The sequence below is a fragment of the Bos grunniens genome, chromosome 17 (genome assembly GCF_055505025.1).
Source record: "Bos grunniens cultivar Pamir isolate PY7600 chromosome 17, Bosgru_T2T1.0, whole genome shotgun sequence".
Lineage (NCBI taxonomy): Eukaryota > Metazoa > Chordata > Mammalia > Artiodactyla > Bovidae > Bos > Bos grunniens.
In genome coordinates this window covers 9742219-9761759 of record NC_141181.1, presented here as the reverse complement: position 1 = coordinate 9761759, position 19541 = coordinate 9742219, and the positions used below count along the sequence as shown (strand labels likewise).

General features: G+C 45.6%; 1 protein-coding gene and 1 long non-coding RNA gene across 54 annotated transcripts in view; one reads left to right on the top strand and one right to left on the bottom strand.

Moving 5' to 3' along the window:
* Positions 1–10361, bottom strand: part of NR3C2 (nuclear receptor subfamily 3 group C member 2) — a 457363-nt gene extending 447002 nt beyond the window's left edge. For 44 of the 50 annotated variants that reach the window (XR_015144126.1, XM_086346406.1, XM_086346407.1 and 41 more), the window contains exons 1-2: positions 7875–8240; positions 472–2236 (exon numbers count right to left, since the gene is read on the bottom strand). Coding sequence is in view for 49 of the 50 variants with exons in the window: in XM_086346406.1 (XP_086202532.1) it covers positions 472–2234 (1763 nt within the window). In the remaining variant the exon portion in view is untranslated. Of the gene's footprint in view, positions 1–471; positions 2237–7874; positions 8241–8562; positions 8700–10228 lie in introns of those variants that run through there. The other 6 variants (XM_086346415.1, XM_086346398.1, XM_086346409.1 and 3 more) reach the window with 3 other exon arrangements.
* LOC147354998 (uncharacterized) overlaps positions 8256–19541 on the top strand; it is a 36328-nt gene continuing 25042 nt past the window's right edge. For 2 of the 4 annotated variants that reach the window (XR_015144129.1, XR_015144128.1), the window contains exons 1-2: positions 8256–8498; positions 9542–9604. This is a non-coding gene — a long non-coding RNA (uncharacterized LOC147354998). Of the gene's footprint in view, positions 8499–8560; positions 8690–9541; positions 10389–19541 lie in introns of those variants that run through there. The other 2 variants (XR_015144131.1, XR_015144130.1) reach the window with 2 other exon arrangements.

The window sequence follows — 19541 nt, the reverse complement described above, 5'->3', positions numbered from 1 at the left end:
GCAATGTTAGTGAACCAGTATACAGCTAAAGAAAGAAAAAAAAAACCTAGCATTAGTCTGCTAAAGCATACGTAATAGCAGGCATTAGGAAACAAACTTATCTTAAATACCTACCTACCAGCAGCAATGCAGAAGGGGAAGAAGACCCATGTATATCACGTACACATGCTCCTTCCAAATCGATGGAAACATTTGAGACTCTCAAAATTTTTGGTTTCTCTATAGTGAAAGACAGGGAAGCCTGGAGTGCTGCAGTCCATGGGGTCACAGAGAATCGGATACAACTCAGTGACTCAACGACAATACATTTCTAACACACCAACAAGCTAAAGGGTAAGTATACAATGACCATGCTCCAAAGGAAACAGGAGACTGAAATGTGTTTGAATATATCCACAGCAAAGATAATGCTAACCTTCAGCATTTCACACAGCCATGGTTTTTCAAAACTGGAGAAAAAGGCCGACTTACCTTGATACGTTTTCTGGAATGTATTCTAGGACCGGATATCCATCACTTCTTCTCGATGACAGGTCACTGTGTGATTTCCACGACTCCACCAAGGTATTGACGGGAGGGAAGGAACTCAGGTGTTGGAAAGATTGGTCTCTAGCTGATCGTGATAAAGATATTGTACCTTGAGCACCAATCCTATAGTGAAAGGACTGTCCACCTGAATTCACGCCAACAATGGCAGATGGAGGGATGCTGGCTTCTGGGTAGAAGCTCCCATCATCCGGTTCTTGTTTTATCCCCATGGGGAACCCGCTGCCTTCACAGTTACCATCGAAGCCCGGCACAGGTGGTCCTAAAATTCCTGATAGAGAATAATAGTCTTTATCATCCATAAAGGAAAAGTATGAGCCATCCATGAATGGAAAGGGGTTGATTGCTGGATTCCCTTTAAAAGAGGTGCCAGAACATGAATGCTTGGTTGACTCTTGTTTTATTGGTACTGAGAAGGGGGAATCAGAATTTATTTTGCTGTTTCCTCCTAGACACGAGCTGCTGAAAGCTCCGTCTGGCTCCGGCTTTATGTACTGGACAATGTTAAGCTGGCCAGCCACACCATGGGAGATGGCGTTCTCTGTCTCCTCAGTCTTAGGAAAGGGGACCTCTTGAGCACCTTTCTCCTGGGTGTCTGGACTGGGAACCACATCTCGGGCTGCACTGGACCCCACTGGGGTGCCCGAAGCAGTGTAGCTGAAGGCGGTGCTTCCAGGGCTACAGATAGACCCCACAGTACTAGCGGCTGGGCTGGACAGCGTGGATCTGTTGTTTGTGTTGGAAGGGCTGGAAACGGAGCACCTTGAGTTGTTGATGTTTGCAGGGCTGGATACGCAGGATCGTAGAGTGACGTTATTAGGACTGGAAACCGGAGACTTCACGCTGCAGTGACTCGGGGGGCTGGAAATCGGGGATTTCATGCTACTCAACGGACTGGAGAGAGGTGAGCCCACGTTGCTGGCATGCGCTGGGCTGTGTGACCTGGAGCCCCGCGTCTCCACATTGGGGGAGCATGGCAGAGGGGTGCCCTGGGCGATGGGGCTGTGCACTGGGAAACTGCCGAAGCTGGCTGAAGTGGAGGACACACAGCTGATGCTGGCGGGGCTGCAACCCGAGGATGACAGGGTCAGAGGGCTGCAAACTGCCGGGCCCTTCTCGTGCCCTAGGATGGGGCTCTTCACCACATTGCGCATGACCCCGCCATTAACAGAGCCCCCAGAGTCGGGCAAGAAGGACCGCAAGGGCCTGCTCGCACCCCCTAGCGTGGAAGGACGGTGGCCGTTCTCTTTGTAAAATTTCACAAGCTGTTCGACGTTTTGATACATCTTTGCCGGACTCCCGCTTCCCTGTGGGTTCTGCTGATCATAGGCGTAGTCAGCCTCTCTCACGGAATCCATGTACAAGCCCATGGACTCGGCCACCGTGGCCGAAAGTTCCTTTGATTCCAGCTCGGTTTTTATGTCAGATGGTAAAATCCCGGACCGACTGTTGTCTTGCTGGAGGCAAGGGAGTAGTTCGTGTTTTTCTTTGCTGCTTCCTTGAGTACTGCTGTTTGGAATAGCACCGGAGACGCAGCGCACGTCGACGATCTCCATGTAGTTACTCTCGTCGGGCTGCTCCGTGGGTACGGGTCCCAGGGCAGGACGCTCTGCAGGCTGAGAAAGTTGACCCCACCGTCTTTCCATTTCTAGACCTTCAGGGAGACTGTGGTAGCCTTTGGTCTCCATAGCTAACATAAAAATTTATATTAAAAAAATCGAATTAGATTCGTGGATAGCACAGTTACTCTAAAAGACATTCTGAAATTGTACTGACTGAGCTATAAGTACATATTCTACTGATGATAAGCAATACTTCCAGATATACTCAAGTTATTACCTTTTTAGGTGCTGATACAACAGAGTCCTGACTATAATTTGTCCAGAAGCCAGAATATAAGAAGCAATAAAACTATTTCCCATCTAAATAAAAGCAACATCTTTGCTATAATAGAGCAAGCAATAAAACTATTTTGCATCCAAGTAACATCTTTACTATATACTACAGCCTTTGGAGTTTGAAGGAAATTTTACATATAAAACATCTTTGCTATAATACAGCCTGTAGAGTTTCCAAAGAATATTTACAAATGTTAACTTATTTAATATGCAAAGTAATCCTGGGGACTCCTGATGCATCCAAAGAGGAAACTGAGGGTTTAACCAAGTGGGCAACTTGCCCAAGGTCAAAGACACAGTAAGTGACAAAGTCAGGTTTAAAACGAAATCTAATGCCAAAGTCTTTGGAGTCTTTCCAGCATATAGAAGCTGCTTTTCATAGCTAATATGTGACTTGATTAAAAAACAATGAGGAAATGTAATTAATGTTACCATTTCCCAATGTAAAGTCATCCCGTGAATGATCACAGGCAAGATAACTTGAGGATTATTTTCAAAACAGTAAGATTTTCGTAAAATAGATTTTGGTGAAGATAATTTAATGTCAATTCTGAACAGTGAAGAGTCATATATCCTGATTAATTAAGCTAGTCCATAACTCAAAGAGGCTGAATGACAAGTTGAGAATGTCAGGACTCTAGTCTGTATTTCAGTCCTGGCAAGGACTCTGACATGCGCCTGACCTAGTGGTAGCTCTGCTGAAAAGACTCCAGACAGCCAGTTTCATTCTCAACAGTTAATGGAGGAAGTCTGAGATGGGTCCTGACAATTTATGTGTTCATTCATTCAACAAATATTCACCAAGTGTGTATTGCATCCTGGGCCTACAACTAGCCACTGAATCTACAGTGATGAACAAAACAGCCTCAATTCCCATCCTCAAGGAGTCCCCAGGATTGTTTTAGACATACTATTTTATCTACTGGCTCTCTCTATAAATTTATTCTATAGATAATCGTAACAGGCTGTATTTCTATAATTCTTATGCATGATATGGTTCAATGACCTATTACAAGCCTTTCACAGATATTAACGTACATACCCTTATAAATTACCCTACAAGATTGGCAGAAGTACTGTCCCAAATGATACAACTGGGGAAACCGAGGCAGAAGCTACACAGCAGAGCTGGAATTTGATCCCAGGTGTCTACACCAAGGTCTCTCAACCATGGCCCTACTGGGGGCCTGATAATGCTTTGTTGAGATCTCTCCTGTGCATTGTAAGATGTACAGCTGTATCCCTGACCCCTACCCACTAGATGCCAGTAGCATTCCTCCTGCCCCGCTGTGACAGCCCCAAATGTCTCCAGCCTTGCCAAAAGCCCCTAGGGGTGTGGGGAGGGGGGCCAAAATCACCCCTGGCTTCAGAAGCACCACTCTAAAGAAACATCTCTCAAAGAAAATTAATTCACTCAATAAAATTTCATTTGTGCATTTTCATGCATAGAACTCTTAAAATCTTTAACTACGCATTTTTCAAATCCTTTCAGGTGTATAAACAATCTCTGACCCAAATAAAGGTCCTGACCTAAAAGCTGCAGTTTCTGCAGTGCTGAACACAGATATTACTTCAGACCTCTCAGTCCTTTCCCCCACTCTGCCACTCACGATCTTCATCCACCCTACCCTCTTCTCATTAAAGAGACTAGGAAGACTTTTTGCTCCAGAAATTATATTAACATGGAAAAAATGATATAATGACTCTACTAAATAAATTGGCATCAGATATCACAGGGCTCTCTGGCAAAATTTAATGCCAAAATTGTCCGAAGATCATAATTACCTCTTACTTTTCTGTATTCCACACTAGGCTTTTAAGTTCCCAGAAGGAGGAAACTTTATCAGCTTTACCACTGCACCCCAAGATGACAGCATAGTACAAATAAAAAAATGTTAAACTATTATAAAATAATCAATACCCAGTAATTTGTGAACATTGAAATCTCCCAATTATGTAGCATGTTTTTGCTTAAAGAACATTATTCTATAAATTCCCAATCACAAAACAGTAGAAAGTAAGCCAAGTTATGAAGTCTGAGAAGGTAATCTGATAATTCCAGCAGGAAAAATTAGTGTGGATGGAAGCCAAGAACTGAATATAGTGAAATGGGACCAAAACAGCTAATACTGGCCTTTTGTACCTTACTGAAAAACCATTTAGTAATAGCCATGGGTTGAAAAATACCAGTAAATATGTGCTGCTTCTACTTCTAAGAATATTCAGCCTTCCCCATACCAAACTGGAACAGTATAGATAAGGTACAGATAGATACTTCAGTCCCAAATTCATCAAACCACAAGAAATGTGTCTATTCCTGTTTAAAACTGAACACCTTCTGTGTATCATCCCCCCACACCCCAATCCTATTCCTAAACCCACATTCCCTGTCTTGGTGAATTGTACCACCGTCTATTCAAATGCCCAGAAATCACCCCTGCCTTGGCACCCTTACTAAAGGTCTCCACAAGTTCATCCCTCCCCACTCCCACACCTACAGTCTCCCAGACAACAGGACCATCTGCCTTGAGTCTGAAGGATCATCGTCATCCAGACTTCTCTCCAAAAATTCTTTCTCCAAACTGTCTTTAGGAAAGGATGATCACTCACTGCCTGTTTTGAAGCTTCACAGTGGAAATTCACATGCTAAAACTCTTGAAGTTCTAAGGTACAGAAACCCATTTCCTTTTTAATTCAGAGTTCCCTAAATAATTTGGCCACTGCACCTGTTTTCTTTTTTCTCACACAACATCTACTAATATGCTGAGGGACACTTTTCATCACTGTGCCTCAAGCCAGGAGCCATGTCTTAGATACATAAGGCTATATAAAGATTTGAAGAGAACCTTTACGAGAGCGCAGATAGGCAAGAACCATCTTAAAGCACTCTTACAAGGAAGTACCTTATCAGCTAATATCATGCAGCTGATCACAACTTTCCAAGTCTTGTTTGGCTAGCCTTGAACTCTCTTGACAATAACACAGACCAGCCTGCATTTCACCACATTATTGACAAGGCTATCATTAGAGAATTTGCAAAGGCTTTGCTGAAATCTACATTAGCTTTAAGACATTTTGATCTGTCAACCTAATACACCTCTCAACAAAGAATATAAAGGCTGGCAACCAACAGTAAAGAACGGAAGATATCTAGGGCTAGGGCTAGCACCTACATGGCTTCCACTGGAAATATTTTTAAGGATCAGGCTTTTAAAAAAAAATATGATTATTGAAATATTTTATGCTGAATTCTCCCTATTATCTTTTCCTTTCTTTTTTTTAATGTACTTATTTTTAATTGAAAGATAAGTGCTTTACAATATTGTGTTGGTTTCTGCCATATATCAACATGAATCAGCCATAAGTATACATATATCCCCTCCCTTCTGAACCTACCTCCCACCTCCCACCTCCCACCCCATCCCACTCCTCTAGGTTGCCACAAGAGCCCTGGTTTGAGTTTACTAAGTCACACAGCAAATTCCCACTATCTATGTACATATGGTAGTGTGTAAGTTTCCATGCTATTCTGTCCTATATTATCTTAATTGATCTTCTCTATAAAACAAACGGATCAGTTAGGAAGTTATTTCCTATGTCGTCCAGGAAATCCAGGTTGTCTTTTTGAAACTGGCACAAGCTCCATGGCTTGAGCAGATTTTTAGTCAATCACTAGTGAATACTGAAAATATTAGTTGATGAATATGATCTTCATGGAACTTAATATCCAGAGGGAAAAGGTAAAGTTTTTGTTACTAAAGTATAAGATTAAACAGATATTGATATACAAATCTACTTATGTAAAATCAGGCTTGTCTCTCTTACAATGGAAACTATAACAGATACTCCCCTTGGGGCAAAGACAAAAAACATGAAGGTCCCTTAATATTCAGGCAAATGCCTCCCCTCTTAAAATGAAGGAACTTTCACACAGGGAAAGTAAGGAAAAATACTGATAGTTCTACCTTGTCATATATATGCTCTTAAACACTATTTTTGCAAAGGGAAAATCTGACTTTAAATTTTTATATTTTACAGACTCTGTTAAACTGCAGTTTCCCATAAGGAAGTAGTTCTTTTTGTTTGTTTGTTTCAGGAATATTAACAAAGAATCTTGCAAATTTATATTTTTTCCGAAAACAGTTTCACTTTTATAACCTCCCAAACACAGTTCCATTTCAAATGCATCATTTTCTATAGTTATCTGACTCTAATATTACATCCTCAAGACAGAACGTTAAGAATTTTATAATTTGTATTGGTTGCATAGTTGTAAAAGTTCACTGTAACTCTTTTGCTGTCATCCCTATTACTTAACTATAACCATGTTCCTTGTTTTAACAGATGAAATTAATGATAGAAATCAGCCCAAGGTCACCTAAGAGAGCCAGAGAACCAGTTAGAACTGCACACACCTGATTTCTATTCACTCACCTAATTCACTGAGCCACCTGATCGTTCCAAAAGCCCCAAACTAAACTATTTCTCCCTTAAAGGAAAAAGCTCCCCTTTTATTATTTTAAAAAAACTTCTTTCCTCAAGCATTTCCATGATAGCCTGTCGAAGTCAAATCTAAAATGAAAACTTCCCAGAATTTCACAGATGGAGAATGCTGTTAGCATTACTATGTAAATATCATCAATAACAGCACCTAGAGAAATGCCAATTCAAATATGAAAATGCAATTTACTGCCTTTGAAATTCAGTGGTTTCCAAACTTGTCTGGTATCAAAGTTTTCCTAACTTCTATGTTATAACAAATACTTAAACCTTTTGGTGCCGTAAACCATTACGATTTAAACCTGGTCTTCTAAAATTCATTAGGAAAAGCTGTGCACCTAAATTCAGTAGCAGGGCACGGATGTCACCGAAAGAAGCTTCATCCTTTCTCTCCTGCTTTTAGAATTCGAACTGATGCCACATAAAGCATAATCTCTTTCAGGAGTTTCGTGAATCCTAAGGCACGGGAAATGCACGAATTTCCAGAGCCTCTTTCCTACAGAATCTGTCGGGATTGGTATCTCCTTCAACTGCCCTTTTTCCACTACACCTCTGGCTGAGATTTGGGTGCTTCCGCAATTTATAAAGGAAAGAAATATTATTCAAACGTCCTTTAAAAACTGTACAAGAAAAACGATCCGAAATTCATCTTTGGGGAAAGGGAAGGGTGACAGACCTCCCACTGCCAAAGGCGGTAGAAAGCTGCTCGTTAGAGGGCATTTATCCAAAGTGGCCAAACTTTCCCAAAATAGTCCTCTGGCGGCCAAAGGGGGGGAAAGTGGAAAACCAAAACAAAACAACAAGCACACAGCACCCTACTGACAGTGCCTCCGGATTACGCAGCCACTTCTCCCTGCAAAGTGCACGCTCCCGCGCCGCGGCCACACGCCGAGCCGGGCAAGCGGCGCCCAGCCGCACACCCCTACACACCTGCCTCGGCCGGGGTCCGTCTCTCGGCGTCTACCTGTTGCAGCGCTCGCCAACGCCACGACACCCCTGCTGCGGAGCCCCCCTAAATCCAACCACATCCAGGCCAGCGAGTGCAGCTCTCCCTGCAGCGGGAGAGCCCGAGGCAGCAATGCTCTTGCACCCAGGTGACTGCACGGGTTTCCTCGGAGCAGCCTGAAGTTGGCTTGCGTCTCACCCGTCCAATGACACCCCGGGCGCGGGGGGGTGGAAAGGAGGGGGCAGGGGCAGGGGCAGGGCTAGGGCGGGGGAAGCTGGGAGGGAGAGAGAAGGAGAGGGCGGGCGAAAGCCCGGAGGGGGAGTGGGCCAGCTTCAGGGCCGGCCCTTTTAAAAGCGGGTCACATGTCCAGATAAAAAGTTCAGGTTGCTATCCCGCCCCCTTGGGCCCTTTCCATTGGTCCGGGGGGAAGCAAGGCTCCACGCTGCACGGGTCAGGCGGGCTTCTCATTGGACAATCCAGGCTGTCAGTCACCAGGAGGACGACATGACTGATACAAAGTTGCTGCGACACAGCCTGGACTCGGCAGCTCCCTTAAAGCCGCAGAAGCGGAGGCCGCTCGGGGTGCAGGGCAGCGGCTACGCCACTAGGTACTCACGACTCGCTGCCCCCCCACGCCCCTCGCTTCACTACCCCAAACTTGCTCACGCCCACCTGGCTCTCCTCCTGGCCTACCCCAGGATGTCGGGAAAGACGCTTAAAGTCTGGGGACGCTGAAGAAGTCGGTTTTTAGAAAACCAGTCAAGGTGTCCTCCCTGATGCTCTCCACCTGCAGCGCCAGGTGAGCGGCAGCCCTAGCCCAGGCACCGCCCACAGCGTCCGCGCGCAGGGAGGGACCCTCAGTGGGCTTCTCCCGACCCCGGAGGTTCATTCCCCGCCCCACTCGTCAGTCTGCCGAGTTACCTCAACACAGCAGCCGCAGCGTCCGCTGCCAGCAAGCAAGAGGATCACGTTCCCACTCGAATTGAATTTCCTTGTTTTAACCGTGCGGGGAAAGCGAGTGATTTCAGTGCAGCCAAAGCCCTTTAAACACGGCTTCTCTCCCACCCCCCCCCCCCCCAATCCTTACACCTCTGGCAGGGTCAAGAGCTGCAGCACTCCTTCCTTACAATTTTGTGGCTGTATTTATTGCTTTCGTATTGGATTTTTCCAGTAGTTCAATTTGAAAGAAAGCTGACCATCGAGGATAGTCACTTTTTAATAATGGGTGGGAGGGGGTGCACATCATTGGGAGAAACAATCAGGAGGGGGGAAGGAAACAAAACTGTTTTCTAAGGATCAAGCGTCTGCAAGAAGAAATTTCGGTTTCCCTCCAGCCGCCTCCACCTCGACTCTCCTCCCGCCCACCCCAAGGCTGTAGTTACTAAGCAAAAGGATGGGCTTCTTAACTTTGATTTCTAAGGACTTTGAGGCTCGGAGTGTGAGGCTCCGTTTTATATTCCTGGCTGGTCCAGAGTCAGCACCGGTGACGTACACACCTAAATCTGGTCCCCGGGCCCTTGGCGACCCGCAGCCCGGCGGCGGCAGCTGTGCGTCCTCCCGCCTCACCCGTGCCCCGCACCAGCCAAACTCGGAAGTGGGGTGGGGGGGAGGGAGTTCACCCTGTGCCCAAAGGCCCCTCCTCTCCTTACAGTTCATTAAGCTTCGGGATTCCAGACCCCGAACCGAGGAAGACTCGAACTCTCAGTCGCTCCAGGTAGGGAACTCCCTGGCCGCGGGAGAGACGGCGGCGGCGCACAAGAACTGGTTGCGACCCCCCGACTCCTGTACTCAGCAGTCCCCGCTCTGAGCGGCTCCCGGCGCCCCCGCAGCCGGGAGTCCCCGCAAGTCTCCCAACTTTCCCGCGGGGCCCGAGGTCCTGCGCGCTCTCCGGGCCAAGCAAGCAGCCGGGCATCGATAGCTGCCGGGCCCGAGCGCAGACGGCCGGCAGGAAGGAGGGGAGTCCCGGACCTAGCGCCTGGGCACCCGAGGAGAAGACGGCTCCGCCTGCGCTGCCAAATTATTTATTATTCAAGGAATGGACGTGTCTCTTTTGCTAAGTTTTTACCACCTTTACGGAGGGCCAGTCTTGCCCTGGATCTCAGTTTCTTGCAAAATCTAGGTTAGAATCTTGCAGGGACTGGCCGCCACGATTGCTCGCCCGCCGCCCAACAACCCTGCCCGGAGGCGGCCGGGTGGGAACCTTGTCTCCTGCCCGCAGCCCACCTCGGCTTGCCAACCCGCGCCCTCTGCGCGGTACATGCCTTCCCCGGGGCCGCCCTGCGCTCCCCGGACCCCTCCCGCGGCTGTCAGCGCCAAGTGACTGTCGCTGTACACTCACCTTTTCTAGGACATGGTGGGGAGGCTGGGGCGCGGGGCGGGGGTTGGGTGGGGGCAACCAGGCTCCCGCTCCCGCCGCCGCCGCCGCCAGCAAGTCCGATATTAGCAGATCGGCTGTAAGGATGGAGAGGAAGAGACTCCCGGCAGTCGTCCTACTGACGGTGGGTAGAGCAATAGAGCCGTAGTGTTGTTACCCGGCAGGAGGAGACGAGGCGGCGGCGCCAAATCGCGCAGAGGGGGACGCGGGCGCCCGCCCGCCCCCAGCAGCGGCGGCGGCCCGGCCTTAGGCGGCGGGCCCTCTCTCGGGGCTGTCGGTCTCCCGGGCGGCGGCGGCTGCCTTGGAAGCCGGGAAGTTAGGGGGGTTGACCCCGCGCCGGCCGCCCCGCAGCGGGCTCTCCGCGCCCCCTCCCCAGGCCTGGGGTGACCGGTGACAGCTCGGGCGGCAGAGCGTGTGAGTGTGTGTTTTGAGGGGGGTGGCCGTAGGGGGAGCCCTCTGTGCCGCGGCCCCCTTCCCGGGTCACACCCTCCGCAGAAGGAGCAGGCAGCCGAGCGTCCGGCCACCGTCTGGGGGGAAACCGGGCCGGGGGCGCCCGTGGCCCCCTCCCCAGCCTGGCCACTGGCTGCTAGGAGGCCGATGGCAAACTGAACCCCAGTGCACGTCACCCCACAGCCCTCCCCACGACTCCCCAAAGTCCAGCCCTGACCTCGCGCCCCCGGCCTCAGGTGCAGTTCCCAGCCGCCGGGAGGGGAGACGCGGGGTAGGGACCATGCGCGGGGGGCGGGAGGGAAAAGTTTCTTTTCCTGCTCCTCCGCTGCCCACCCGGAGAGGCTGCTCGTCTCTCCACCGCCCCCCGGCTTTTCTCCCCGGCTCGCCGCGCCTCTGCCCCACCCCCACCGTGGGGGGGGCGCCGAGGAAGGACCGGGTGTCTGCGCGCGGGGGAGACTGGCGAGCAGCGGCGGTCGCCGGCTGTCCCCTCGCTCTGACAGCGCCCGGGCCGCCGCCGCCCGCTCCGCCGAGCGAGCCGAGGACGCGGCCGGGCGCCAGGCCCCCTCCCCCCGCCGCGCGCCGAGCCCCGCGCGCCCCCGCGCCGCCCCGCGCGCCCCCGCGCCCTCCTGCCGCTCCGGCGGACACCTACGCAGACGCGAAAGGGAAAGGGGGGCGACCGAGCCGGGAGGGCGGACGGCGGCGCCCGGGAGCGCGGCACGGGGCGGGGGATGGAGCTGCGACCCGCGATCCCAGGAGCCTCAGGCTCCGGCTGCCTTGCGGAGCCGTCTGCGCCTCCTGGCTCTGGATTCTCCCCAAGTCCCACATCTCCGCCCCCCCCGCCCCGCCCCGGCAAACCACACAGATCACCCCCATTAGGGCAAATGTGTGCGTGTGTGTGTGCGCGCGTGTCCACGAGCTTCAACCCCAGACTCTTCTAACACTTAGCCTTAGTGGAAGATTTTGGGTAGGAGGGACGCACTGTGAATATCACGACCGCTTACAGGCTCCCCTGTTCTTGTCGTTTGTCACTCAGTTAAACTCCAGAAACTGACCACACTGGTCCCTGTCCCGGCTTTACACTCCTTTTCCTACAGGTTTTATTGACTCCCTCCCCCTGCCCTTTGCTGTGCTCCTTCCCGGTTTTCTTCCTAAGGAACTGTGGAAGTTGGTAATCCCTTCCCACCGTGTTAAACGCAGAACTGCCCTGTTAAAACAATCACAGCCCCACAATCCCGCTGCCCCAGTCTCTAGCTGTCCATTGCGGTGTCACCCACACAGTGTTGGCACTCCCCTGTTCTTAAAGTGGCATTTGGCCTGTGGCGAACAAACTTTTGCTTGTTTCCTTAGGTGTAGAGAAGGTGAAATTCTTAAAGTATTATGCTTAGGTGAAATCAAGAAAATAATTAACATAATAAATGTTCAATGAACTTTAAAAAGAATCACCATGTAGAAGGATACTGACAAAAAAATGAATTCTGAACTGCATCAAAAATAGGATGGATTGACAGTCATGAGTTCACAGACAGAAGGATTGATAGTTAATGTGATTAAGGCACTATATACTAGTGGTAGAAACTTGGTAGTGGGTTTTTTGTGTTTGAAATTTTTCCTAATGAAATATTAAGAGAAAACGAACTCTTCTTTAAGGTAATCTTTATAATGCGAATTCAGTTTACAGAATTGATAAATCTGGCATTTGATTATTCCTTTCCCCTTTATAAAATGATTTTACTTAAACTTTCTTTACCTAGGTGTTCCTCCACTATTTTAATCACTAATTTTATTACAGACAATTTATTAGGCAGCAGATTCTGATGTAAAGTGGGGTTATTGTAACTGCAACATTTTAGAAATCTAGAAGATTTCTTCCTGCGTTTTCCTTCTCTCCAATCTCAAATTTTAATCTTTCATGCTATAAAGCAGTTTGGTATTATAAAACTGAGACTGAGTTTTTAAGCAGTTACGTATATTCTTTTGAAACTTTTGCACACCAAAATCGCTTGTGGGGACATCCATATGCCCATGTATATCAATTTCTCTTATCCTTCAACAGAGATATTAGGGGATCTTGCCATTACTATTAAGCAAACCTTTATTTTTGTATATTTGAGTATCTGCTCAAACTTTTGAACAATTATTTTCTTTTGCTGGCTGTAAGAGGTGGTCTTGTGCCACCCTAGAAGGAAAACAGCTCCAAGATAAAATCTTTGGCTCCCTTATCTGAAGAGATGGTGGCACTGGTGTTACTGGGAATCACCCCACAAGTGATGTCTCTGAGAGACTCCATCAAAAATGGAGATGCAGGGTTTTTTGGTTATCCCGAATACTCTTGGTTTCCAATGCTTGATAATAAAGAGTCCTATCAACTTTGAAAACGTACATCTAGGAAATGTCATTACTTGCTGATTTTTAAGCTCATAACAAACTTTCTTCTTTTGATCCTTTTAGATGTATTTTTCTTTGCAAAAGGATAGAAATGTGTTTTTAAGAAAAATGAGTATTAAGGAAGTAAAAGCACAGAAAAGGACCTTAACTTCATCTCCAAATTATTGGAGACTACTTACAGCTGCCAAATAGTCTGAAACCTTGAAGCAGCATCCATTCTCTTCCCTTTTGACACTTGTTCAGCCTCCTTGCACAGTCCTGTACGTCAGGACACTTCCCTCCCTCAACCCATTAGCCTCAAGCTCCCTGAGGTTTGCTACCTAAAGTGCACGACTCAGCGTTTGCAATTTACATATGTGACATCACATCCTCTATTATATAACTTCAGATACAAAGCCTAATATCATCTAAGTTTGTGTCGGAAAAAAATCCTCCCTTGCTCTTTATTTCAGCTTTACCAGAGCAACCCCTTAGATCTCTGATCCAAATCTCACTTCATCCAACAGCTGACACTGGGGGGAGAAAAAACAAACCCAAAACGCATGGAGTTGTTTAAGCCATGAAATGATAAGCAACACCCCCCCCCCATAAATACATTTTGAAATGTATTAGATCTCCTTTAGATCTTTATTTACTGATAGGAAAGTAAAGCCCGTTAAGTAGCATATAATTTAATTGTATTCAATAATCTTAAAAAGTTGAAGGCTAAGCATTTGGACATAGATAACTTCATTAATAAGCCTAGTCATGCTGGCACTTTTTTTTTTTCTTTCAAAAAAGCTGAGCTTTTTTTCCCCCTGTCTCTTACCAGCTGTTAGGAAGAGTTGAGAAAGACAGAGAGAGTCAGAGAGAGAAAGGCGGGGCTAGGGCGGGCGGTGTTGGAGAGAAAAGATGAATAGGGGAAAAATATAAAATAGAATTTCTTCTTTGTTTATTGCAAAACACACATGTTACAGTTTATAAACATTGCAAGCAAATAAGAAATTGTGGACCAGAAGAGAAATACAAAACATATCAGAGTTTGTTAATACCCAAAATAGACCCAATTCAAGTTTCTGGACTACTTGGAATATTTTTATTAGCTTTGCTTACTCATTAATTTCCATATTTGTTTACCTAACTATTCATCTGTCTACCTTAATTTCATTTGCAGTCATTTTAAACAGAAAACACACAAACCTCATCCATCTCGATGACCAGATTTTGAGCTGACAGAGCACCAAACAGAACATGCATCACAATTAGCGTGCCACATTATTAGAGGCAAATCAGATTGCACTGTGCATACACTGATGTTCTAAATTTAGAAATAATGTACAGTGGTTGAAAAGGGGAGGGGGACTCAGAGCCGTGTATTTTAATAAAAGTAAAGATATTTGCAATTCCTTCTCTTTTTCTTGGTTTAGTGCAGAAAATTCATCACCTTTAAATAACTATGCTAATCTTACATAAATAACTGCATGGTTTGTGAGCTCATTAGAATTATGCATCCGGCTGCTTTTCTGATATTATGGGCAATAACAACCACAGAAAAGTGAAACAATCCAGTGGGTCAGGTGTGGGAAATAAGAGTCTCTGCTGAACGTGATGAAAAACTCATTTAGAATTTCTCATTAGGACTTCACAGGAGCAGTTAGCTTTTCAGTAGTCGGCGCTGTATTTTTAGCAGCATTTTAACAGCTGTCAGTAACAACTAAGACAACATTTTGATCAACACTTTTTTTTTTTAATTCTAACAAAGATGTTTGCAAAGAAACAAAATGCTTCAAGATTTAAATGTTTAGCTCTGAAAAACAAACCAAAAAAGATACTTTCTTGTGACGTAAATTGTTAATGCCTCAAGGGCAGGCAGAAAGGTATCTACCTAAAATGAAGCCGAGTGGACTTCTAAGGTTTAATTTTCTGATTCCTAGGTACGTATAATAAAGATGATTTTAGGCTTGAAAGGTGTGTTCAGAGTCAGAAACGGAAACCTCAGTATAAGAGAATGTGCAGTGGATCTTGTCATGTATTTGCAAGTAGGTCAAGAATAGCCATGTGGGCACCCGAAATGAATAAAATCTTGTCCCTAACATTTGAGTTTATAAACGGAGGTTATCACATGTCAGATATATGACACTGGAAATAGCAGATAGAAAAAAATGTAAGAGGCTTCATGACAGATGTCATCTTTATTTCTAAAGATAGAGGTAAATTTGCTGTGGGTAATGTATTACAAAGCAAACTAAAACTAAGCTCTGCAAGTGTCAAATTTCCCTCTCACCTGCAATCTCCCCAAACCGAGTGGTTTCTGTTCTAAGGGAAGTCATGGTATATTATTAAAGCAGCCTACTGAATCATCCTATCCAGAGGTCATCTGCTCATTTCGAGGACCTAATCCATGTTTTGAGTTTGTCCCAACTAAGGCAGCTGAGTATTTCCACTTCATCTAGCTGGCACGGTGGGGAATGAAGGCATTCTTAGATCAAATGATATTTTTATCATTGTTAGGTAGTTAGAATAGGAAACAGGAGTCCAAAATGGCGGTGGCTAAAAGACTAGGAAGGGAAAAGCCCGCAAAAATAAAACAAAGGAGGTCAAAGGAAGGTCTGAGGACTGGAGTGAGGGCTTCAGGTGGAACAAACAGCGCTCCTGGCTAGCCCAATTTGCATAGGGCAGGCCCAGGGGGAGGAAAAACATATAAAAAGAAGAGCGCACGCGCTTTCTCTCTCCCTCTCTCTCCCTCTCTCTCTCTCTCTCCCTCTCTCTCCCTCTCTCTCCCTCTCTCTCCCCTACTTTGGGTTGGCATGCCCTCACGCTTCAAGGATGGATCCTCCTGCTGTCTTCTAAATAGAGCTGTACCACTGATTGGTGTAAGAGCTATAACGCGGTTTCTCCAAAACCCGAGAGCTGTGATGCGCCGAGGGCTTTAATGTCTGTTGCTCCAAATCTTTGTTGTAACGAGACAGAACCGAGGAGCATACACTTGCCTGACAATTATATTGCATTTTTTTTTTTTCCTATTCCTTGTAGGGGTACCAGTTCACTACCTCTTGCTTGCTTGGTAGGACTTTTTTCAACAAAACATGCAGGATATCTACTTCTTCTTTCTTCTTGCCCTGCACAAACCCCTGCCAGATGCAAATCTTTTAGTATTGATCGTTTTTCACGGAGCATGACATGGTTTTCTTAGTGCATACATTTTGGACATTAAATACCCATGTGTAAAAATGAAACATGTATCAACATCTTTTATATGGAAGGTACAGGTCACATCAATTATTAATATTTAAACCACAATCTATTTTGAAGTGCTTACTGCTAATTATAGCTAGACTTTAATATTTTATCAAAGTAAGTGGAAATTTAAACTAATCCATTACTTAAAAAAAAAAAAAGCTTTTTAATGATCTTCACTATAAATGTGGTGGAACCATGTCATCTTAGTAAAACTGTGTAGACTTACAATGCCACTTTTTGCCAGTACAGATTGCTAGCTTACATAAAGGATCAAGTAAGCACCTAAATAAAGTCTTGGGATTCTTCTAACACATTTATATATGTAACTTTTATGTTGTTTTGATTTTTAAAAAGTACATATTTTCATAATAATTATCTATCTCAAAAGGGAAAAATCCAGGAAAATTATTTTTATCACTACATCAATTCAATATATGCTATTACTCTGTTCTTTTATAAATTATATGGCTCTATTTCTAATTTGAATATGACATGAACTGAAGTTTTGTTGAAAACAAATATTTTTTAATTACCTTTATTTGTAAACAAACATTGTTATAATTCAGTAAAAACTGCCAAGGAACAAACTGTAAGATCATATACACGTATCTTTTTATCTATTTTATGTTACTTCCATGGTACCAGATGATTTTACTCCTAGGATACAACTACTAGTATGTTAATAAACAAACTAGGGATCCAGGAGGGAAGTCAAGATTATTAATCACAACAATTTCTCACCTACAGGGAGAAATTAAAGCAAACACTAACTTCTACAGATAATTCAAAAAGCCCAGGGTAAAAGCAAGAGCTCTGAGGCTCAATCTCCTTGAATGAAAAGTCTAATCAGTACCTTTCAGCCTGGAGCTGTGTTTCATTACCCCTTTTCAAAGATACAGCAAATCAAACAGTGCATGAAATTCACTTGCATGGCTTTGAATCCTGGCTCCATGGCTTCCTAACCATATGACTCAGGGCAAATCACTTAGTCTTTCTAAATTTAGTTTCCTTATTTGTAATAAGAGACAACGGATACCATAGATGGATATGAACTTGACACAGTACCTGGATGTGGTAAGTGCTCCCCAAAAGTGTTAAATGTGTACCTCCAGAGTTTTGTCATAGAAAACTCAAAGTTGATTCTTCTGAGGATTCAAAATCTTCCTTACACTTCAAATGGGTTTTGAGGTCCCTCAAGATGGATGGAGGAGCCTGGTAGGCTGCAGTCCATGGGGTCACTAAGAGTCCGACAGGACTGAGCGACTTCACTTTCAGTTTTCACTTTCATGCATTGGAGAAGGCAATGGCAATGTACTCCAGTATTCTTGCCTGGAGAATCCCAGGGACGGCGGAGCCTAGTGGGCTGCCGTCTATGGGGTCACACAGAGTTGGACACGACTGAAGCGACTTAGCAGCAGCAGCAGCAGCAAGAATCCGAGCTTTAACCTGAGGTCTTCAAGGGCTTCAGACTTCTAAGAATTCTCTTTGATAGAACAGTGATTCTCAAGTTTTATCATGCATCTGAATCACTGCAAGAGTCTGTTAAAAGTTTACTAGGCCCCATGCTTAGAGTTTCCTGTTCAGTAGGTATGGGGTGGAACCTGAGAGTTTATATTTCTCACAAGTTTCCAGGCAGATGATGCTGGTGCTGCTCTAGGAACTACTCTTTGAGAAGCAGATATGGCGCTAGTGGTAAAGAACCCACCTGTCAATGCCGGGGACATAAGAGATGCAGGTTTGATCCCTGGTGAGGCAGATGCCCTGGAGGAGGGCATAGCTACCCACTCCGGTATTCTTGCCTGGAGAATCCCATGAACAGAGGAGCCTGGAGGGCTTTGATCCATAGATCCACAGGGTCACAAAGAGTCAGACTAGACTGAAGCAATTAAGCATGTTGCACACACACCCTAGAATATGGAAAAGAAGCAATTGCCCCCAGGCTGCTTACTTTGCAAGGTTAAGTTACTGCTGGCAGCAGCTGATGGTGGGGGCAGGGAGGAGAGGGGGGTGGGCCCCAGGGAGAGATGAAAAGCAGGAAGTAGGAGACTAAAGAAAGGAAGTGTCAGTTATTGTTGAAAAGGGCAGGGATGGGTCTTCACAGTCAGGCATCATTGGAATCCAGAGGCTGGCTAGCTGTTGCTGAGTGAGAACTCTGTCTCCACAGCCCTTGGACTATATGTTGATCTATCATGATCTCCTTTTTTTTTTTTTAATTGGGATATAGTTGCTTTACAATGTTGTGTTGGTTTCTGATGTACAATGAAGTGAATCAGCTATAGTTACACATATATCCCCACCCTCTTGGACCTCCCTTCCACCACACCCCCATCCCACCCCTCTAGGTCATCACAGAGCACCTAGCTGAGCTCCCTGTGCTATACAGCAGCTTCCCACTGGCTATCTATTTTACACATGGTAGTGAGTACGTGTCATTCCCAACCTCTCATTTCACCCAACATCCCCCTTTACCCCTCATGTCCGTGTCTGTTCTTTACATCTGCATCTCTATTCCTGCCCTGAAAATAGGTTCACCTCTACCATTTTTCTAGATTCCACATACATGCATTAATATGCGATATTTGTTTTTCTCTTTCTGACTTACCTCACTCTGTAAGACAGACTCTAGGTCTAGCCACATCTCTACAAATGACCAAGTTTCATTTTTTTTTTAAGTGCCGAGTGATGTTCCATTGTATGTGTGTACCACATCTTCTTTATCCATTCTTCATGGATATTTACGTTGCTTCCATGGTGTGGCTATTGTAAATAGTGCTACAGTGATTTTTCATGACCTCTAAATTCTTCCCTGAATAAGTATTTGGGAAGTACTTTACCACTTTCAGGCTCTTAAATTACCTATTAGTTTACTATTGTATTATCTTAAGGCATTAACTTTGGTTATTTGGGAGTGCAAGGGAGGGGAGTCAGAATCGGCAAAGCACAGTCCTTCAGTTACCTTTGCATACAGTATGCCATGGTCAAGTTCAGATCAGCTTTCTCCCTCTGTTCTGAGTGTGTCATGAAGATGAACCCCTGCCTCTTGAGTTAGATTTTAACTGATGCTTTTTCTTTTTTTCAGGTTTCATCAGATCAGAAGGGAACATTAGTTTAATCAGATGTGATAAGCTTTTGACAAAGTCATAGTGGTTGTTCCTAGTTTTGAACCAACAATTATGTGAGGAGATTTCCTATATTTTTGTCAGAAGTCCAGGCTTCCTGGGCT